Genomic DNA, 21,865 nt, shown 5'->3' with positions numbered 1-21,865 from the left:
GGCATGTACACCCCAAGCCACTCTCATGTGTGGGTGCTCTGTGTCTTCAGCAGGGAAGAAGTTTCTAGTGTTGGGACTGCAGGAGTGGCTCAGATGGTAGAGCATCAGCCAATAAGCAAAAGTGTCAGGTACCAAGTTCAAGTTCCAGTCTCCGAAAAAGTATGTTTCTAAATAACCAGCAGCCATGCTGCTGATCACATGTATGGTGTATATGTGTATGCCGTTATATGTTACAGACCATGCTAGACAATTTGCTCCAGGAAAGTTAGAATGAGTTTGTAACTTTAAATGAGCATCACTATCCCATAATACTGTGAAATTTGGGAAATTATGTAATCACTTATTTAAAAAAAAAAAAAAAACCAGAAAACTAGAAGTGACACTATGGCTCAAGTGGTAGAGCATAAGCCTTGAGCTGAATTGCTCAGGGACAGCTCCCAGGCCTAGAGCTCAAGCCCCAGGACTCACAAAAAAAAAAAAAAAAAGAGATCTTTCATGCGATTGTTTCTAACATATTTATAAGATTATGTCTTTGTTGCTTTGTATGTCCCTCACCCATGGTATAACCCCTGCTTTCACTGTATTTGATGTTGGTATATGTGGAGGGGAAGGGAAAAATCTAATCGTTAAAACAGATTCAGGAGGACCCATTGCAACAGTGAGATGTACAAGTCATTATGTCGAAAAACGAACTTTACAATTTTGGTGGGGGGGATGGAGGAGGGGAGGGTGGATGCGAAGGGATGGGAAGGGGAAACAAAGGAGGAGGCTACAATGCTTGATAAGAAAAGTACTCATTATCTTGCCCATGTAATTATAACCCCTCTGTACAATATATTCACAATAAAAAAATACTTTTTCAAAAAAAATAGAAGTTTCTGGGGCTGGGAAGGTGACTCAGTGGTAGAGCGCTTGCCTTGCATGCTCCAGGCCCTGGGTTCAATTCCTCAGCCCCACATAAGCAAAAAGAAAAAAAGCCGAAAGTGGCGCTGTGGCTCAAATGGTAGAGCACTAGCCTTGAGCTGAAGAGCTGAGGGACAGCGCCCAGGCCCAGAGTTCAGGCCCCACGACTGGACCAAAAAAAAAAAAAAAAAAAAAAAAGAAGTTTCTGTGCAAGTTAATATTTAACAAATGTTTTTGTCTGTTTGTCGGTCCTGGGGCTTGCACTCTGGGCCTGGGCGCTGTCCCTCAGCTCTTCAGCTCAAGGCTCACACTCTACCACTTGAGCCACAGCGCCACTTTTGGCCTTTTCTGTTCATGTGGTGCTGAGGAATGGAACCCAGGGCCTCATCATGCAAGGCAAGCGCTCTACCACTGAGCCACCTTCCCAGCCCCAATATTTAATAAATGATAGGGAGCAGATTTAGTTCATTAGCTCTATTAAATTCCTTCATACATTATCCGTTTTTTCTCTTACAGAAACAAAAGAGGACACGTGTGGAGGGTCAGGAAGGGGTATGAGCTTCTGCCCAGGGATCACAGCTTTTTGGCAGCAGAATCCAAGCCTGGGAAGTCCCCAGGCATCTCTCCTCGTTGTGGAGAAGGCTGCACTCGGCCCTGAAGGACACAGTTTGTACAAAGCAAGCACAAATGGTCTCATCTGTGGAAGGTAACAGTACAGCCTCGTCTCAGGAGAGCCTATCGGGCCAGACTGATTTAATTTCACTTGATTAAAAAAAAAACAACAACAAGCTCTAAAAACACTAGCACCAGCAGACCTGATCTTCCCTGACATCTACAGTTCTGACAGCCCACACACATTATCGTGAGCCAATGAAACCCCGAGTCATCGCAAACCCCAACCTTTGCACTGCAGGCAAGCAAATCAATGTCATGGGCAGGCTGGAGCCTAGGCTGGAGAACAGAATGTGAAGAGATGGGGAGGCGGAGAGAGACCCCATCACAGAGGCATTCAAGTATCCTCAGTCCTTTAGTCATCAGCAAGATAGCTACAGGTTCCTATTGTGTGTAAGACTATATATATGGCTCAAGACTGGAACTCAGATAGATACACCGACAAGACAAAGCAGGGAAGAGGAGACAAAGCAGAGATGAATGAGGCTGAGGAGAGGAAGGCAAAGCCTTATGGAGAGAAGAACAAAGGGGCTTGGATGTGGCAAGTTCTCCTGCTGCAGTCATTCCAGCCACAGCCAACACGCAGCACTGGACCAGGTGGAGGATGCCGCCCAATCAAAACGCAAAGCAAAGCCCATGATGCCAGTGCTGCCCGCCCTGTTTTGCAGAAGACAAGCAGAAAGACAGGCATCTGTGAGCCTGGAGGGTCGGTTCCCAGCATCAAGCCCTGAAATGACACGGCTGAGATGGCTTCTGAATTGTGGCACTGTGTTGCCTGTGGCCATTTGGAGAAGGGTAAAACCAGACCCACACCATATCCTGTACCAAACATGAGGACAAACTCCAACTGGTTCTGGGCTCTCAATCTAAACAAAACAATGTGTAAGAACTTTTAAATGCCTGGGTATTTTAAAACCCAAATACAGCAAAACACCCTCATGATGCAAATTCAAATGCAACATAAAAAAGATATATATTCAACTACATAATAGAGCAAAAAAATAAGTAATACAGTATATAAAACATAATGTGAGAGGAAAGATCTGCAACATACATCACAAAGGGCTAATACTCCTGATATAAAGATGTCATAAAAATTGAGAAGAAAAACAATAAAAATTCAACAGAAAAAATAAGAAGAAGCAAAAAAGATAAGCAGATTATTCCTAAGAGAAAATTACTGAAGCTCAGTGCAGAGTGTTGCCAGCACACACACAGACCTACCTCCCATCCAGAACACCCTGGGGGGAAAAGGATAGACTCTCAGGGGCTGGGAAGGTGGCTCAGTGGTAGAGTGCTTGCCTTGCATGCATGAGGCCCTGGGTTCCATTCCTCAGCACCACATAAGCAAAAAGAAAAAAGCTGGAAGTGGCGTTGTGGCTCAAGTGGTAGAACGCTAGCCTTGGGCTGAAGAGCTGAGGGACAGCGCCCAGACCCAGAGTTCAGGCCCCACAACTGGACCCAAAAAAAAAAAGAAAAGAAAAGAAAAGGATAGACTCTCTTACTTTTAGCACAAGAAAAACCTCCACTTTTTTTTTTTTAAAGAAACCTATCCAGGTGCCAGTGTTGGCTTACACTTGTAATCCTAAGTACTCAAAAGGCTGAGACCTGAGGCTTGAGGCTCAAAGCCAGTCAGGGCAGGAAAGTACATGGGACTCTGATCACCTATGAGCCACCAAAACTCTGGAAGTGGACCTATAGCCCAAGTGAGTAGAGCACTAGCCTTGAGTAAACAAGCTCAGGGACAATGCCTAGGCCTGGCTTCAAGCCCCAGGACCAGCACCAAAAAAAAAAAAAAAAAAAAGACACCTCTAAAAAATGAGAATAGTTACTTCCCATGAAGAGAGGAAATAGGAGACAGAGAGGAACTGCCACACCTCTACCTTTCTGTATAGTTTTGTTGTTGTTGTTGTTGGTCGGTTGTGGGACTTGAACTCTGGGCTTGGGTGCTATCCCTCAGCTCTCTACAGTTTGAGCCACAGCGCCACTTCCAGTTTTCTAGTGGTTTATTGGAGATAAGAGTCTCACGGACTTGCCTTGCCTGGGCTGGCTTTGAACCATGATACTCAGATCTCAGCCTCCTGAGTGGCTAGGATGACAGGTGTGAGCCACTGGCGCCCGGCTTGTATAGTTTTAATTTTGGAACCATGATGAGGTTCAGTAGACCAAAAGAAATCAATAAGGACAGGATATATGTGCTACTGGCTCAGAAAGAGGAACAACTACAGTATCTCAAATGCAAGATAATGGCACGGAGGGCACGGAGGGCACGGAGGGCACGGAGGGCACGGAGGCCCGTCCCAGCTGCCACGTGCACTCTCCCACAAAGGCACCAGGCACAACCCACAGACCGGAAGGCCTATCTCTGCTACAGTGAGGCTGGCTTTCTACATAATGGAGGGCTGAGAATAAACAAAGCCAATGTAAGCCGGGCGCTGGTGGCTCACGCCTGTAATCCTAGCTACTCAGGAGGCTCCCAGTTCAAAGCCAGCCCGGGCAGGAAAGTCCATGAGACTCTTATCTCCAATAAACCATTAGAAAACCGGAAGTGACGCTGTGGCTCAAGCAGTAGAGCGCTCGCCTTGAGCTGAAGAGCGCAGGGAAAGTGCCCAGGCCCAGAGTTCAAGCCCCACGACCAAACCAAAAAAAAAAAAAAAAAAAAAAAGGACAATGTATGGATGCCCCTAGGAATCACTTCTCCCTGCTGGAGAAGGAAGCTATAAATGGAAATAGAATATAAGGAATCCTGGGATTGCAGTTGGAATTGGAAAGTCAGCATAAACTTTTAACAGTGTAAACGTCCCAAAGGGTCAAGAAGCATCAAACCCCTGTAGCAATGGGCACACTGTCTGAAAATACGAGCAACCTTACAGAATAAGATTATACGGAAATACTAAGGATGGATGCACACCAACCAATTAGATAAGCTAGAGGAGACAGGCAAATTCCTAAAAAAGATACAAATGACCAACACTGAAGAAGAAAAAGAAAATCTGAAGATTTATTAAATAATCAAATAATTTCTAAGAAAGAAAAGCCAAAACACAGATGGTTTCAATGGTGAATCCCACCAAACATTTAAGAATAAATTAGTGTCAATTCTTTTTTTCTTTTTTTTTGGGTCCGGTTGTGGAGCCTGAACTCTGGGCCTGGGCGCTGTCCCTCAGCTCTTCGGCTCAAGGCGAGCGCCCTACCACTTGAGCCACAGCGCCACTTCCAACGTTTTCTGCTTATGTGGTGCCTCATGCATGCAAGGCAAGCACTACCACTGAGCCACCTTCCCAGCCCTAATGTCAATTCTTAACAAAGGCTTCCAAAACAAACCAGAGGAAGGCACTCCAACAAACTCATGCTAGAAACCAACACTGATGTGATCCCAAACCCAGAAAAAGGAACCCAAAGCAGAAGAAAACTACAGAGTACTGTCTCTCCTGAGCGGATGCAAAAATTCTCACCAAGATCCTAGCAAGCCAAATCCAGCAAGATATAAAAGGATTACACAACAGGATCAAGTGAGACTTATTTCAGATGTGTAAGGCTGGCTTAACATCTGAAAATCAATTAGTATAATACTCATGCGAGTGAAATAAAAGACTAACAGGCCATCATTCTCTGAACATACACAGGACAAACACGCAAATTCAAAACGCTTCCAAAATAAAAATACTATATACCCTAGGAATTCCAGAAAATGGTCTCACCTTGATCCAGAGCACCCATGAGAAAACTACAGCTAATGGCGCTTGCTTATAGTCAATTATACTTAATGGCAAACGTGTTCCCCCTAAAATAGAACACATTTCTGAAGGGGAAGGACTAAAACTATTTTTCTTTTCAGGTAACATGGTCTTACATGGAGCAAAATCCTAAAGAAGCCACTGAAAAACATATTAGAGCTAAAGTTCACCAAGACTACAGGATCTAGGATCGATGTACAAAAGAGAATATATACATACCTTAGAATGAACATCTGAAAATAAAATTAAGAGAACAACTATGCTCATAATAGCAACAATTTAAGAATAATCTAAGCCGGGCACCAGGGGCTCATGCTTGTAATCCTAGCTATTCAAGAAGCTAAAATCTGCCAAATGCCAGTGACTCATGCCTGTAATCCTAGCTACTCAAGAGGTTGAGATCTCAGGGTCCCAGTTCAAAGCCAGCCCAGGCAAGGAAAGTTCATGAGACTCTTTTTTTTTTTTTTGGATCCAGTCGTGGGCCTGAACTCTGGGCCTGGGCGCTGTCCCTCAGCTCTTCAGCTCAAGGCTAGCGCTCTACCACTTGAGCCACAGCGCCACTTCCAGCTGTTTTTTTCTGCTTATGTGGCGCTGAGGAATCGAACCCAGGGCCTCATGCATGCAAGGCAAGCGCTCTACCATGGAGCCACATTCCCAGCCCCCATGAGACTCTTATCTCCAAGTAACGACCAGAAAACTGGAGGTGAGCTGTGGCTCAAGTGGTAGAGCACTAGCCTTGAGCTGAAGAGCTGAGGGACAGCACCCACACCCTGAGTTAAAGCCCCTGAACTGGCACCAAAAAAACAAAAGAAAAAGAATAAATTTAACCAAAAACCCCAATAGTCTCATGCTCTGAAAACTTAAAACATCACTAAAAAAGAAATGATAAAGATAGGGCTCTGGCTCTGGCTCAATGGTAGAGCACGGCCTGGCACGCAGGAGGGCGGGGAGAGGGCAGCACCCCACGCACTGGACACTTCGTGTTCTCAAGACAGCAACACCTTCCAAGTGAGCCACAGACTCCAATTAATCGCTGTGAAAATCCCAGCTGGATTATTTGCGGAAACTGATTATCTGGCCCTAAAGTTTACATGGGCAACTCAAGGGATACAGAATAATCAAACACCATTGAAAGAAAAGAACAAGCTTAGAGAAAGAATTGACATTTCCCAATTACAAATTTCACATGACCTCTCTTGGATAAGAGTAATTTTTAAATTTATCCATTTGATCTTTGTTTTCTAAAATCTCTACACTAAACATGGCTGGTTTGTTTTTCATTCTCTTTTGTAGGTGAAGGAGCTTATTAGGACACTGAGATAATGACTTTTATAATAAGGAAAAAGTCACTTTGAGGCAGACCTGGTGATTGGACACAGCTTTGTACTTGCCAGGCATGTGCTCCACCACTTGAGCCACACACCAAGTCTTTTTGCTTTTAGTTTTTTTTTTTTATATCTTTGCTCAGGTTGGCCTCAAACCACTATCCTCCTACCTCTGCCTTCCAATTAGCTGGGATTACAGGTGTGTGCTAACACACTCAGCAACAAATTGTTCAAATATCCACTCCTTGAAAAAAATGTTAAGTATAACAGACAATTAAGTCATGGGTTGGAGGCGTGGCTCGGTTGGTAAAGTATCAGCCAATGAGCAAAAGTGTCAGATACTGAGTTTAAGGTGGGGGGGGGGGAGAAAGAAATAAAGGAGAAAAAATGAAGGGGGGAGGGAGGAAGCGGGAGGGGGAAGGAAAGGGGGAGAGAGAGGGAAAGAGAGGGAGAGAAAGGGAGAGAGAAGGAGAGAGGAGAGAGGAGAGAAATTGTTTTTTTTTTTTTAAAAAAAAAAAAGGGCTGGGAAGGTGGCTCAGTGGTAGAGCGGTTGCCTTGCATGTTCAAGGCCCTGGGTTTGATTCCTCAGCACCACATAAGCAAAAAAAAAAGCCGGAAGTGGCGCTGTGGCTCAAGTGGTAGAGCACTAGCCTTGAGCTGAAGAGCTGAGGGACAGCGCCCAGGCCCAGAGTTCAGGCCCCACGCCCAGACCAAAAAAAAAATTCTTTAAAAAAAAAAAAAAAACTTGGGATGGGAAGGTGGCTCAGTGGTAGAGCGCTAGCCTTGAGCTGAAGAGCTGAGGGACAGCACCCAGGCCCAGAGTTCAGGCCCCACGACCGGACCTCAAAAGATAAATAGATAAATAAATAAATAAATAAATAAATAAATAAATAAATAAATAAATAAAATAAAACTTAAGGGGTTGGGAAGGTGGCTCAGTGGTAGAGCGCTTGCCTTGCATGCACGAGGCCCTGGGTTCAATTCCTCAGCACCACATAAGCAAAAAGAAAAAAGCCAGAAGTGGTGCTGTGGCTCAAGTGGTAGAGCGCTAGCCTTGAGCTGAAAAGCTTAGGGACAGTGCCCAGGCTCAGAGTTCACGCCCCACGACCAGACTCAAAAAAAAAAAAAAAAAAAAAACTTAAAAATATAGGGTTTGGGGCTGGGAAGGTGGCTCAGTGGTAGAGCGCTTGCCTTGCATGCAAGAGGCCCTGGGTTCAATTCCTCAGCACCACATAAGCAGAAAAAGCCAGAAGTGGCACTGTGGCTCAAGTGGTAGAGTGCTCACCTTGAGCTGAAGAGCTCAGGGGCAGTGCCCAGGCCCAGAGTTCAAGCCCAGGACTGGCAAAATATAGATAGATAGATAGATAGATAGATAGATAGATAGATAGATAGATAGATAGATAGATAGATAGATAGATAGATATGGTATATATAGATATAGATATAGATATGGTTTGGGCACTGGTAGACCACTCCTGTAATAGTAGCTACTCAGGAGGCTGAGATAAAGGATCACAGCTTAAAGCCGGATTGGGCAGGAAAGTTCATAAGACTCTTATTTCCAACTAATCACCAAAACGTCAGAAGTGGAGCTATAACTGAAATGGTACAGTACCAGCTTTGAGCAAGAAGCTAAGGAATAGCATCCAGGCCCTGAGTTCAAGTCCTAAAAAAACAAAACAGGGCTGAGGACATGGCTCAACTGGTAAATCACGTGGTTAAAAGCCCTGAATTTAGCAGGGCGCCAGTGGCTCATGCCTGTAATCCTAGCTACTCAGGAGGCTGAGATCTGAGGATCACAGTTCAAGTCCAGCCTGGGCAGGAAAATCGGTGAGACTCTTATCTCCAATTAACTACCAGAAAACTGGAAGTGGCACTGTGGGTCAAGTGGTAGAGCTCTTGCCTTAGTTGAAGAGCTCATGGACAGCACCCAGGACCAGAGTTCAAGCTCCAGGACCAAAACAAACGAACAAACAAACAAAGCCCTGAATTCAAAACTCTACTATCACCCCCCCAAAAAAAGAGTACACTTCATAAATTAAAGTTTTAAAAGGACAAGTGTACCACATCCCTCAGGATGCACACGAAACTTACAAAGCAAAAATTATTTCTCAAAAATCCTAACAGAATCATGAAAACTCAAGAAACAAAGAGAAACCACACTTGGAGCTGGTGAACTCCACATACATGAAAAGACCTAGAAATCCCATAACTCTGACTCTAGTACAACAGAATGAAAACAGAATCTCTGCAGGGACATGGACTTCAGTGCATAGACCAGGATAGGCTGGTTGATGATTTTTTAAGAGTTCTAATTTTTGAACATGGTTGAAAAACTACTAAATGCTCTGAAAACAGCCAGAAATGCACCCCCTATACCTGTGAAGCCTGCCCCTACATCCCTAATAAACACAAGCTTATTTTTCTTTATTCATGGGTACTCATTCCTGACACCAAGGCCAAATAGTTTAATGAGGGCATGTGATCCACATTCTGCTTCTCTCGTCAAGTCTGGTTAATGCACCTGCTCTGCTGTGTGAGCATGGCATATCAAGGATGGTTCTAAAATGAACAGAAATGCCCACCTGGTTTGTGGAACTCTGCTCGATCCTCGAGCTGTTTTCTGCAGGTGACAGGGGTATTTCTGCGATCTTTTCCCTTGTGACAAGAACAACACACTCTGTTCTAAGACTGCCATGAGATAGGAAGTGAAGACGCCATGTTCTAAACAAGCTGCTGGACAAGAATACCCAAAGCCACCCCATGTTCCTGCACATCATAAATATGAAATGGAAAAGGAAACCTGACTCACTAATGAAAGATACATAACCCAGTTAAAAATGGCTAAAGGACCCGAGGAGACATTTTTCAAAGGAAATACACTAGTAACTAGTGGTAGTGGGCACATGAAGAAATGTTCACTAACTATAAAGGAAATGCAAATCAAAATAACTACAAAGTGAAATATGTGAAATTTATGTAATCACCTAATCTCAATTAAAGAAAAAAAGTGAGAGAAGGGCTGGGTTAGGAGAGATGGGTGACAATGCTGTCAGACATTTTGTACTCATGTACTCTTTTGTAGAATGGGAAATTCTTTGTACAACTACTTAAAGATAATAATTTTTAAAAAGACAGAAAAAAAAAAAAAACACTACAAAGCCCAGCACTAGAGGCTCATGCTGTAATCCTCCTCCCTGAAACCTGGAGGCAGGTTTGAAGCCAGCCCAGACAGAAGAGTGTATGAATAGACTTCATCTGCAACTAACCAGCAAAAATGCCAGATTGGAAGCATGGCTGAGTGGTAAAGCACCAGCTAAGCAAGCAAACCAAGCAAGCTCAAGGCCCTGAGTTCTAGACCTGATATTAAGATGAAAAAAAACCAACAGTGAGATATCACCTTTCATCCACCAGGAATCCAAAGGTAACAACTGCTAAGACGGAGAAAAATGGAACTCACACACAGATTCTAGAGGGAATGTAAAGTGGCACAGCCACTTTTGAAAATAATCTGGCCGTTTCTCAAGAAGTTAAACATGGCCAAGCGCTGATGGCTTATACCTGTAATCCTAGCTATTCAGGGGACTAAGATCTGAAGATTGAGATTTCAATCCAGCCTGGGTAGAAAAGTCTGTGAGACTCTAATTTCCAGTGTGGTTCATGCGGTAGAGCACCAGGCTTGAACTGAGCGGGGCAGGGGTGGGGGAGGGAGGTGTCAGCAAGAGCACAGTGTCCAGGCATGAGTTCAAGTCCCAGTAACGGAAGGAGAAGGAAGAGAAGAGGGGATGGAGGCATTAGAGGAGGAGGAGGAGGTGGTAGGAAGAGGAGGAGAGTAGCAGCAGCAGCAGCAGTAGTAGTTGTTGTTGTTGTTGCTGTTGTTAGATAATGAGTTAGCAAAGGATCCAGCAAGCCCACCTCCAAGACACAAACATGAGCGCTTCAGGCACCGTGCACACAAAGCCGGGCACATGAATGCCCACCTCACCACAGTTCACAAGGGGCAAAGAGTGAAAATGATGCAAACATCCATCAAGCGACAGACTGGAGACACAGCAGACTGACACTCAGGGGCAGTGAGGGCAACTCGTGCAGCCGCAAGGCCGGGCCTTGCAGACAGCAGTGAAGAAGCCAGCCCCAGAAGGGCGCGGCTGGTGGCGCCCTCGTGACCTGTGCTGAGCAGGAAACCACAGGCAGCAGTGAGTGACTCGGCTGCCTGGCGCGGGCTGGGTGGCAGTAGGTTGGGTACACTCATTTGGGCGCAGGGGCTTCTTGTTGGGGTGATGGAAATAGACTACAGTGGTGCCTGCACAGCTGTTTAAAAAACTTGAAAAGTACCTGAGAACAGGCGTCCCCCTCACAAGTGCAAATTGATTACTTTTATTATTGGAAGAAAGTGCTCTCTACATGAACATGGAAAAAAAACAACTAGGAGTCAAATGAAGTTAGCCAAAGGACTGTTTTAATTGAATCAAGTGCGTGCTGAGTGTACACAAAATGCCCAGAAACCGGAAGAAAAAAAAAAGAGTTTGGGAAAAGAATCATTCCATTTAAAATGCAAATCAGGAGCTCAGAAGCTGAACTGCCAGCAGCCACAGAGGAAACAATTTGTTCTGAAAAGAAGCAGCAGAGGGCTGGGAAGGTGGCTCAGTGGTAGAGCGCTTGCCTTGCATGCTCCAGGCCCTGGGTTCGATTCTTCAGCACCACATAAGAAAAAAGAAAAAAGCCAGAAGTGGTGCTGTGGCTCAAGTGGTAGAGCGCTAGCCTTGCGCTAAAGAGCTGAGGGATAACGCCCAGGCCCAGAGTTCAGGCCCCACAACCGGACCCCAAAAAAAAAAAAAAAAAGAAGCAGCAGAGCCAGCACCAGGCAGGGCTACTGCGCTTCCTCAACCTAGCTGGACACACATCTTGTCCTAGGAGGGTGGGATCTAGGGGGGTGGGGGCAGAGGAATGGAGGAATGGTGGACAGATACTCAAAATAGCCGTGAGAAATGGAACTGGGAAACTTGAGGAGACAGGAGGGGTTGGGATAAGTAGGGAGAGAGAATATGGGGAGAGTGACACTGATCAAAATGGACTGTGCCCATAAACTGATATGTTGGATTGAAATCCTTTTGTATGACTATTAGAAGATGGTAAAAATTCAATTTTTTATTTTTCTTAATTATCAAGTCCTTGTCACAGGAGTTTACATTTAGCAAAGCAGTTTAGGAATACAGTATCTCTTGATCACTATCACTCCCTTCAACATTCCCACTCATTTTTGTAGGATATACATTTTGTTTTCCTTTTTTTTAGGGGGGGGGGTGTCAGTTGTGGGGCCTGAACTCTGGGCCTGGGCGCTGTGCCTCAGCTCTTCAGCTCAAGGCGAGCACTCTACCACTGGAGCCACAGTACCTGCCACTTTGGCTTTTTCTGCTTAGGTGGTGCTGAGGAATGGAACCCAGGGCCTCATGCATGCAAGGCAAGCACTCTACCACTGAGCCACCTTCCCAGCCCCTACATTTAATTTTTGAAAAAATAAATTTATTTAACTTTTTTAACTGTATTTAAAACAAGAAAAAGAAAGCTTCTCCTGGCTCAGCTTCCTGAGCACTGGGATTACATGAGTGCATCACCACTCGCAGCTTCTTGGTCTTATTTTCACGAGTACAGGCAGAAATATCTACTTTTCAGTCACCAAAAACTCTCAAGTTGTTTTCTCTCAGCAGCTCGGTTTCCCAAAAGCAAAGGGAAGCCTCAATGCCCCTCCTCTACACTCTATACAGCCCCATCTAAACACTATCCAGAGGAGGAGCTGGACACAGATGCAAACATGAGTTGACCAACCTGAAGCTACTCTACCCCACAGTGAAGTGAGCTCAAATATCTCATGCACGAAGCCCACGTAAGCACTGTTGTCTGCTTTGCATTCTTCAAAGCAAGGTGTTTGTCGTGTTTCTATTACTTACTCGGTTGGTTGTTTCTGATTAAACCAGAAAATGACTGAACTCATCATGAAATAACTAGGCACTGTGATAAAGTAGGGTTCTGCTGTATTAATTACAGAAGGTGTTAAGAGGGGAAAGCGAAATCCACCTCTGTAAAAAAAAAAAATGCAGAATTTCTGTCCCTTCTAAGTACACATATGGGAGACACAGGGAATTGCAATCTGTGTGGAAAGGAACACAAGCCGGTCTGTGAACGGACTCAGAGGGGAACATGCTCAGGGCATTCCGAGATTGCAAGTCATTCACATCACCATGCGAGTGCAGGAGTCCTCTCAACAGGCAACACGAAGCAACAGGCGCCCAACCAACAAGGACCACACAATAGTTGATTTCCACAGTTCTGATTTAAAATCACTTAAATCAGAACGTTCAAGAGATTACAATCCAGAAATTTTAACCATCACTCACACCACCATGAAACAAGCACTTAAAAAAAAAAACCAAAAGAAACTGAGCACGTAGATCATGTACCTGGATCAATGAGGACTTCTTGCGCTCCTGGAAGAAAGAACAGAGCATGGTCCTTTATTGGAAAAATAAAACTGCTTCTCAAGATAAAGACTAAAACACATTTCCCAATTCACATACCCTTGACAAATCTGTGACACTTGTATCTGATCGAAAAGCAATCCTGCATAACAGTGTGTTGTAAGCACAATGCTTTCATACTGCAGAGGGAAAAACAGGAATGGAAGCAAACTCCAAAGGGTCTCCTTATCTCTTCCCCTTCCCTCTTTGAAGCTCATGCTCCTAATGCCTCTTAATTAAGAGGATTTATTTACAAATAAGCCAAGTGACAAAACAAAGGAATATTGTGCGAATCCGTATCAGCATCCTGGAATGAGGAAAGAAAAGGTATCAGAAAACAATATCGAATTTACCACCTCTCCCTAAAATCACATTCAGTCTCCATTTCTTTCTCTCTCTCTCACAAACACACATGCACATACACATACATACATCCACACATACACACACATAATCACTGAAAGCTTCATCAAGCTCAGAATATCCAATGTTTAGAAGGTAGCTTTGTAGTTAGTTTCAAATATAAGCAATTAACTTTGCTATTATCAAGAAGCTTGTCAAAGCCCTCATCATCTACCAAATTACCCAAATATCAGTGATAGCCAATCAATCTTTTGTGCAGAATGAAATTTCCTGTCATCCCTTTCCAAGAATGACATTTATCATTAGCTATCATTCTTTTTCACATTTTAACAAAAAGGTATATCCCAATAAGATGTACCCTTAGTAAGAGTTTTCTATACAAAGAACAAGCCCCATGATTATTATACTGATATGTTTATGGTAAAAGCTGTCTTATATGCAGTAATCTCTATTTTTAAATACAGAATAAGAATCACTATACTCTGAAAGTCACAATAAAAATAATAAAACAGCCAGGTACCAGTGGCTCACGCCTGTAATCCTAGCTACCCAGGAGGCTGAGATCTGAGAATCACATTTTAAAGCCAGCCCAGGCTGGAAAACCTGTGAGACTCTTATCTCTAATTAGTCACCAAAAAAGCTGAAGGCAGAGCTGTGGTTCAAGTGGTAGAGCACCAGCCGTAAGCAAAATGAAGCTCAAAGATAACACCCAGGCCATGAGTTCAAGCCCCAGGACCAGCACAAAAAATTAAAAAGCCAATTAAGGAAATGGCCGTTATAGAAAACACAAGACACGGGCTGAGAAGGTGGCTCAGTGGTAGAATGCTTGCCTTGCATGCATGAGGCCCTGGGTTCGATTCCTCAGCACCACATAAAGCTGAAAGTGGCACTGTGGCTCAAGTGGTAGAGCACTAACCTTGAGCTGAAGAGCTGAGGGACAGCGCCCAGGCCCAGAGTTCAGGCCCATGACTGACAAAAAATAAAAAAGAAAGAAAGAAGGAAAGAAAAAAAGAAAACACAAGACACACTTGCTCCAGGCCCCACAACTGCAAAAGCAGCCCCATTCCCCCTCCAAGAAAGGCTGCGTGGGAGCCGCAGCTCAGAGCAGAATCGCACTCAAACACCCCAGCTAAACTGGAAAAACTCAGCTCCCCATGATACCAAATGGCCTCCCACTAATAAGCCACGAAAGAGGATCAAAGCTCAGGAGCTCAACAGTCTTTTCCACTTTAAGGACAGCAGAGGTGACTTCTCCTTCTCTTACACAATCATGGCTGCTTTCTAATATTGCTAGAGAAACCAATCTCCCCACTGCTCTCTTGACACTCCTAAAATTTTCATGTTGAGATAACAGAACAAAAATAAGATATAACTAGAATGCTTTTTCCAAGTACCCAGATATAATGGAAACCATGCTATTATGAGCATTAAAGGAAGAAATCAAATTAAAGAAACTTGAAGTCTTTCACAAACAGGAAAACCAGGTGCAACAGTGCCACCTATGGCACACTCCCTGAACGCCTTCCCAGGCCGCTGCGTAACAAGTTAAAATGAGCAGGCTTTTCAAATGGGATGTTCAGAGACGGTAACTAAAGCCTAGCTAGCACGAACTCAATTCTGCTTCAGGAAAGAAGGCAGGGGTTTGGTAATTAATCTAAAAAGTATAACATGCTGAATATAAACAAAACAGACAGGCTCACAGAAACTAGTCCAAGAGCAAGACATTCTCTCTCTCTCTCTCTCTCTCTCTCTCTCTCTCTCTCTCTCTCTCTCTCTCTCTCTCTCTCTCTCTCTCTCTCTCTCTCTTTCTCTCTTCCCCCCCCACTCTTGTCGGTCATGGGGCCTAAATACTGGGCCTGGGCGCTGTCCCTCAGCTCTGCAGCTCATGGCTAGTGCTCTACCACTTGAGCCATAGCACCATTTCCTCTTTTTTCTGCTAATGTGCTGAGGAATCGAACCCAGGGCCTCATGCATACGAGGCAAGCACTCTACCACTGAACCACCTTCCCAGCCCCTGGGCTGGCTTTGAACAGCAATCCTCAGATCTCAGCTTCCTAAGTAGCTAGGATTACAGGCATGAGCTACCATGCCTGGCAAGAGTAAGACTCTCAAACTGGCCCAGCCCCTTCCTTTTATACCAGAGAGGCTGAGACTCTAGCAGCCTGCCACAAAGCTTTTTTCACCTTTGTATTTTGCTATGTACCAAAGGCAACTGCTCACAGACAGTCCGCAATCATAAAGCCACATCTGCATAGCTTCCCAAAGGCTATAGGCCGTGAGTCTCACAGCACGCATGCCCAGACGAAAACACCATGACCTGGTCAGTGACAGAACCTGCTGTTCCCCACCATAAAGGGAAGTGGCAGGCGCCAAGCCACACTTTCACCTCTTTACCCGGGTAAGGGGAGTGCAGACCTCTTCCACTAGCGCAGGAATAAGCTTCTTCCCGGAAAATAGCTCAACATCAAATTGTCTAAGCTCAGTGGCTAAGGTCAACTTCTGAATAGCAAATGCTTAGTAATTTAAAGGTTTCAGTAGATGATTATGGAGCAACAGGAATTCGGAGTTGTAAAAATATATATTCTGTGAAAATAACCTAACAAGTTCCTCAACCCAAGGAAATTTAGCTGTTCCTCATCTTACCAGAGTGACACTGACTTATTTCAAGGTCCATTATGCATTGAAAAGAAAACCTGCTCATGCCTGTAATCTGAGCTACTCAGGAGACTGAGATCTGAAGATCATGGTTCAAAGCCAGCCCAAGCAAGAAAGTCTGTGAGACTCTTATCTCCAATTAACTATCAAAAAAAAAAGCCAGAAGTGGAGCAGTGGCTCAAGTGGTCAAGTGCTATCCTTGAGCAAAAAAGCTCAGGGACAGCACCCAGGCCCTCAGTTCAAGCCCCCAGGACTAACACAAAACCAAAACCAAAATGAAAATCTGAGCAAGCATGGCAGCATCAGGAGAAAAGAAAACTGAGGCAGGAGGGCCACAAGTTCTAAGTCGTCCTGAACTGTCTGGTGAGATTCCTGTCTCAAAAAGAGAAAGAAGAAAAAGAAAATGGCATTTTTTTACTCCAAACCATACTCGTAAGTATCACATTTATAAGTATCACATTTTATGCATCAGAAATAGCCACCAGCTTCATTATTCAAAGCTGATCTTCCTCACCAATCTACTGCTATCACTTTTAACTTTGATGAGTTATGTACATGTTTATATATCTATATATACACGTGTGTACACATATGTATACATGTGTGTGAGCATAGGTATCTCACACCATACAAAAGAAGTGACACTGGCCTAAGTTCGTGGATGAGGAAATATATTTAGGCCATAAAAAGCAGGCTAAATCTCTAACTTAAAGTAGCCTTTATGTATACTAAGGACTATAGAACACCAACTTGGTCTTTATAACTTCTTCTCCTAACAACCAACTCTAGAAAAGGAAAATAATCAATAATCACTAACAATAGCTAGATTTAGAAGTCACTTCTTCTTTTGCTTTTTTGTTGTTGTTTTTGTGCCAGTACCAAGAACTGGGCGCTGCCCCTTAAGTCTTTGTTCAAGTCTGGCCTTCCACTTGCGCCACAGCTTTACGTCTAGCTTCTTACTAAAGATAAAGTGTTCCAGAGTTTCCTGCCCAGGCTGGCTTTGAACGTCAACCCTCAGCTCTCAGCCTCCGGAGTAGATAGGATGACAGGCAGCAGCACCAGCTTAAAAGTCACTTCATTTTTACACTGGCATCATTCTTTATGTGCTGGTTTTATGCTTCCAAAGTGAAGAACAGAAGGGCTGGGAGGGTGGCTCCGGGGTAGAGTGCTTGCCTAGCACGCATGAAACCCTGGGTCGGATTCCTCAGCACCACATATACAGAAAAAGCTGAAAGTGGCACTGTAGCTCAAGTGGTAAAGTGCTGGCGTTGAGCAAAAAAAGCTCAGGGACAGTGCCCAGGCCCTAAATTCAAGCCCCAGAACTAGCAAAAACAAAAACAAAAAAAACCCATAAAAAACATTCCATCTTCACTTGTGAGTAAAGCGCACTATGGAAGGCTGTAACGACTCTAACTGCCACCACTGTCTCTCATGCTCACCGACCCCTCTTCTTGTGAAGTCAGGCCAACTCATGCTCACATCCTAACCTTGCCACTCACGCTAGTGGCTTAGGGCAGTCACCTGGCCTCAGTCTCCTTACTTGCAAAAGAAGACCTGGTTCCAACCCAGATGCCCCTCAGTAGATGAATGGATCAAGAAAATGTGGTATATATACACAATGGAATTCTATGCCTCCATCAGAAAGAATGACATTTCCCCATTTGTTAGGAAATGGAAAGGCTTGGAAAAAATTATATTAAGTGAAGTAAGCCAGGCCCAAAGAAGCATAGGTCCCATGGTTTCCCTTATTTGCAATATCTAGTATAGGTATGAGTCAAGCAGAAAAGGTCAGATAATGTGATGTTAGGAAAATGAACCCTTAAATATGTATTTTAATGTTTTCGTTTCTTTCATGCATATGTTTCTAACGCATTTATAAGATTATTTCTTTGTTGCTTTGTATGTCCCTCCCCCACAGTGTAACCCCCGCTTTCACTATATTTGATGTCAGTATAACATGTGGAGGAGATGGGGGCAAACAAGTCGTTTAAGGATTCAGGTGGACCTGTTGCAACAATGAGAAGTACAAAATGTCATGTCAAAACCAGCTTTACAATGTCGGTGGAGGGGGGAGGGGGGTATAATTGGGTGGGGGGAGGGGGGAGGCTGGGAAGGGAGGTGAAGGGTAAACAAAGGAGAAGGCTGCAATGCTTGGTAAGAAATGTATGCATTATCCTGCCCATGTAATTGTAGCCCCTCTGTACAGTATGTTCTCAAATAAAATAAAATAATATTAAAAAAAAAAAAAAGAAGACCTGGTTCCTACCAACAAATGCCGGCCACAAAGGGACCAGAGTAAAGCACTGATACTAAGCCCCGGCCTGAGGGGCTCAATGGACTCCAGCTAGGTAACCCATTGTTTTCATCCCCAGTGTGGGACAGAACAGGTCTCTGGGAAAGATGAACACACCCAGCCCTGCAAGGTGATTTGGGTAATGATGAGTAGTATTACTGGGTTCAGATGGACGGAAAAGAGAGATAACCATCAAGAAACATTTATAAATCAGATGAGGTCGCTCACGCTTGTAATCCCAGTTCCCAGGAGGCTGAGACGTGTGGTTCAAAAGTTAGCCAAGCACCAGTAGCTCACACCTATAATCCTACCTACTCAAGGGGCTGAGATTTAAGGATCACAATTTGAAGCCAGCCTGGTCAGAAGAGATGAGACTCTTATATCCAACTAACGACCAAAAAGCCAGAAGGAGAACTGTGGCTCAAGTGATAGAATGCTAGCCTTGAGCACAAAATCTCAGGCAATGTCCTGAGTTAAGCCCTAGGACTGGCACCCAAAAAAAGCTAGGTATATGGTTTACACCTATAATCCCAGCTACTCGAAGCCAACTCGGGCAAAAAGTAAGACCCCCACCTAATATGCCACCTAGCCAGGTACAGTGGGGTACCTCTGTGGTCCCAGCCACTCAGGAGGTCTAAGTGAGAAGAATGGGCTCTGGCTGGCCCAGGCAAAACAGGAGATCTTATCTCAAAAATAATGAAAGCAAAAAGGGTTGGGGACATGGCTCAAGTGACAGAGCACCAAGGCCTTGACTTCAAAGTTCAAACCCTAGCGCCAAAGGGAAAGTAAAAAAAAAAAAAAAGGAAACATAAGTCAATGATGAGCATTTTTTGTGGATTTATTGAAAAAAATGTCCAAATAATTTTTAATTTGGTGTGAGACTGAACTCATAACTTTGCACATGCCTGGCTCTACCACAGACCCAATCATTTCTGAATAAACTGAAGTTTTATCCATTAATCACAGACTCACAGGTTTGCATGTAAACCTCCGAAGAAAGAATTTGTAGGGCTGGGAAGGTGGTTCAAAGGTAGAGTGCTTGCCTGGCATGCATGAGGCCCTCGGTTTGATTCCTCAGCACCACATAGCAGAAAAAGCCAGAAGTGGCGCTGTGGCTCAAGTGGTAGAGCGCTAGCCTTGAGCTGAAGAACTGAGGGACAGCGCCCAGGCCCAGAGTTCAACCCCCACCACTGACAAAAAAAAAAAGAATTTGTAGCCCTAATTTTTCAATACCAAGGCAGTGAAGTTTCAAACACAATTTTAAAAGTAGAATTAAAGGAAAAAGAGACAGGACTACAGTATTCTTTTTCAAAAACTAGGATAATTCCAATTGAATAAGGAATCTTACTTTTCTCAGAGGACATGTGTCTAGAAGCTGTACGGTCTGAGTGTGCATTGTACAGCCTTTGACAGTGCTCCTGAATGACGCGACTGTGGTGCTCAACGGTAGAAACGCCTCACCACAGCCGCCAGCACCACCAAGTGCCAACACCTACGCTCTGTATGGGAGCTGCCATTGCCCGATTTTACAGACAAGGAAACTGAGGCACAAAGAGTAAGCAACTTAGCCGGGCACCGGTGGCTCACGCCTGTAATCCTGGCTACTCAGGAGGCTGAGATCTGAGGATCATGGTTCAAAGTGAGCCCGGGCAGGAAAGTCTGTGAGACTCTTATCTCTAATTAACCACCAGAAAACCGGAAGTGGTGCTGTGGCTCAAGTAAGTGGTAGAACACTCGCCTAGAGCTGAAGAACTCAGGGCACCCAGGCCCAGAGATCGAGCCCCACGAACGACCAAAACAAACAAAAAAAAGAAAGAGTAAGCAGCTTGCTCCAGCTCATGCCGATGCTGACACTGCCACCGGGCAGTGCCATGGGACCTGAGATACTCTGTCTGTGAACTACAAGGAGAATGCTGGTGAACTAGCCTCAGTGTCTCCTACATGAATGAGGCTGCCACTACAACTGCCAGACCTTGAGAGTAAAACCTAAGGGAAATGGAACCTTCCCCCTTGTGCAATTACTGCATGCTCTGGAACTCCGCCTGAGGTAGGTGACCCTCCACAGCTTCCACAGGAGTGGAGCCGCTTCCTCTCCCCCAACTGCCACACAGACATCACTGAGTATTTCCCCCACAGCCTCCCTCAACAGTAAAAGCTAAATAAGGACTCTTCTGTACTCCACAAAAAGTCCTCCCTTAAACTTCCTTTGCCTATGTTTATCAAGGGGAAAAAAAAATGAAACATTACCCTAAGAAGTTTCCAGTCTTGCTAATCATATCAGCAAGACAGTTAACACATTAGCAAACCCTCAGCAAGAACTGCTGGGAGAAGAGAGGACATCTCTTAAGAGAAACAACCCAGGGCTAGGAAGGTGGCTCAGTGGTAGAGCGCTTGCCTTGCGGCTCGATTCCTCAGTACCACATAAGCAGAAAAAGCCGAAAGTGGCGCTATGGCAAGTGGTAGAGCACTAGCCTTGAGCTGAAGAGTGGAAGGGCAGTGCCTAGTCCCAGAGTTCAGGCCCCATGGGGGCTGGGAAGGTGGCTCAGTGGTAGAGCGCTTGCCTTGCATGCCTGAAGCCCAGGGTTCGATTCCTCAGCACCACATAAGCAAAAAGAAAAAAGCTGGAAGTGGCGCTGTGGCTCAAGTGGTAGAGCGCTAGCCTTGAGCTGAAGAGCTGAGGGACAGTGCCCAGACCCAGAGTTCAGGCCCCACTACTGGACCAAAAAAAAAAAAAAAAACAGAGTTCAGGCCCCATGACCAACCAAAAAAAAAATACAAAACAAAACCAAAAACAATAAAATAGCGTTGTCTAAGCAGCTCCCACACAGCATGCCTGGAATCAGAGGGTCTGCTGTGGAACCTGGTTCCCACAGAGGAGCTGGGGGAGGGGAGGGTCACAGGGGGTGGAGAATCATGGAAGAAGAAATTCAGCTTGGCTCCCCCATCCAACATTAACTACTCTTTTCTCTTTGGGGGGAGGGGAACACGGTTTGCTCCTTCAGGATACTCAAAACCTCTCAGAGACCAAAAAATATCTAGCAGTTTCCATGCTAGCCTTAAGTCAGGCCTCATTCATTACCATCACGACCATTAAAGGCAAGTGCATTCATGAAAGGTCCAAGTTCAGATTCACTCAGCATTTGTGGGTCTGTTCCTCCTCTTCCTTGGTGCTAATCAAGCTTAAGTCATTAGAACCTCACCAACCAAGATAACAAGAAGTAGCCTAACTACCGAGCTACGTGTTAAAACTGATTCTGGAGTCAGGTGCTGGCTGCTTCCATCTGTACTTCTCAGGAGGCTGACATCTGAGGATCACAGTTTAGGGCAGGAGAGTTCATGAGACTCTTATCTTCAACTAACCACCAAAAAGCAGGAAGTAGAGCTATGGCTCAAGAGGTAGAG

At 44.7% G+C, this 21,865-nt stretch overlaps 1 protein-coding gene across 1 annotated transcript in view; it reads right to left on the bottom strand.

Moving 5' to 3' along the window:
• The window catches only part of LOC138822762 (trafficking protein particle complex subunit 9-like), a gene marked incomplete at its 3' end in the record, with an annotated part of 52,617 nt that overhangs the window by 12,722 nt on the left and 18,030 nt on the right, over positions 1–21,865 (bottom strand). The window contains exon 5 of the mRNA XM_070015703.1: positions 13,096–13,122. Coding sequence (XP_069871804.1) covers positions 13,096–13,122 — 27 coding nt within the window. The remainder of the gene's footprint in view (positions 1–13,095; positions 13,123–21,865) is intronic.

The sequence above is a fragment of the Dipodomys merriami genome, unplaced genomic scaffold (genome assembly GCF_024711535.1).
Source record: "Dipodomys merriami isolate MVZ:Mamm:240054 unplaced genomic scaffold, mDipMer1.0.p SCAF_1141, whole genome shotgun sequence".
Lineage (NCBI taxonomy): Eukaryota > Metazoa > Chordata > Mammalia > Rodentia > Heteromyidae > Dipodomys > Dipodomys merriami.
Note: the sequence above shows the minus strand (reverse complement) of the source record. Positions and strands in the feature narration are given on the sequence as shown.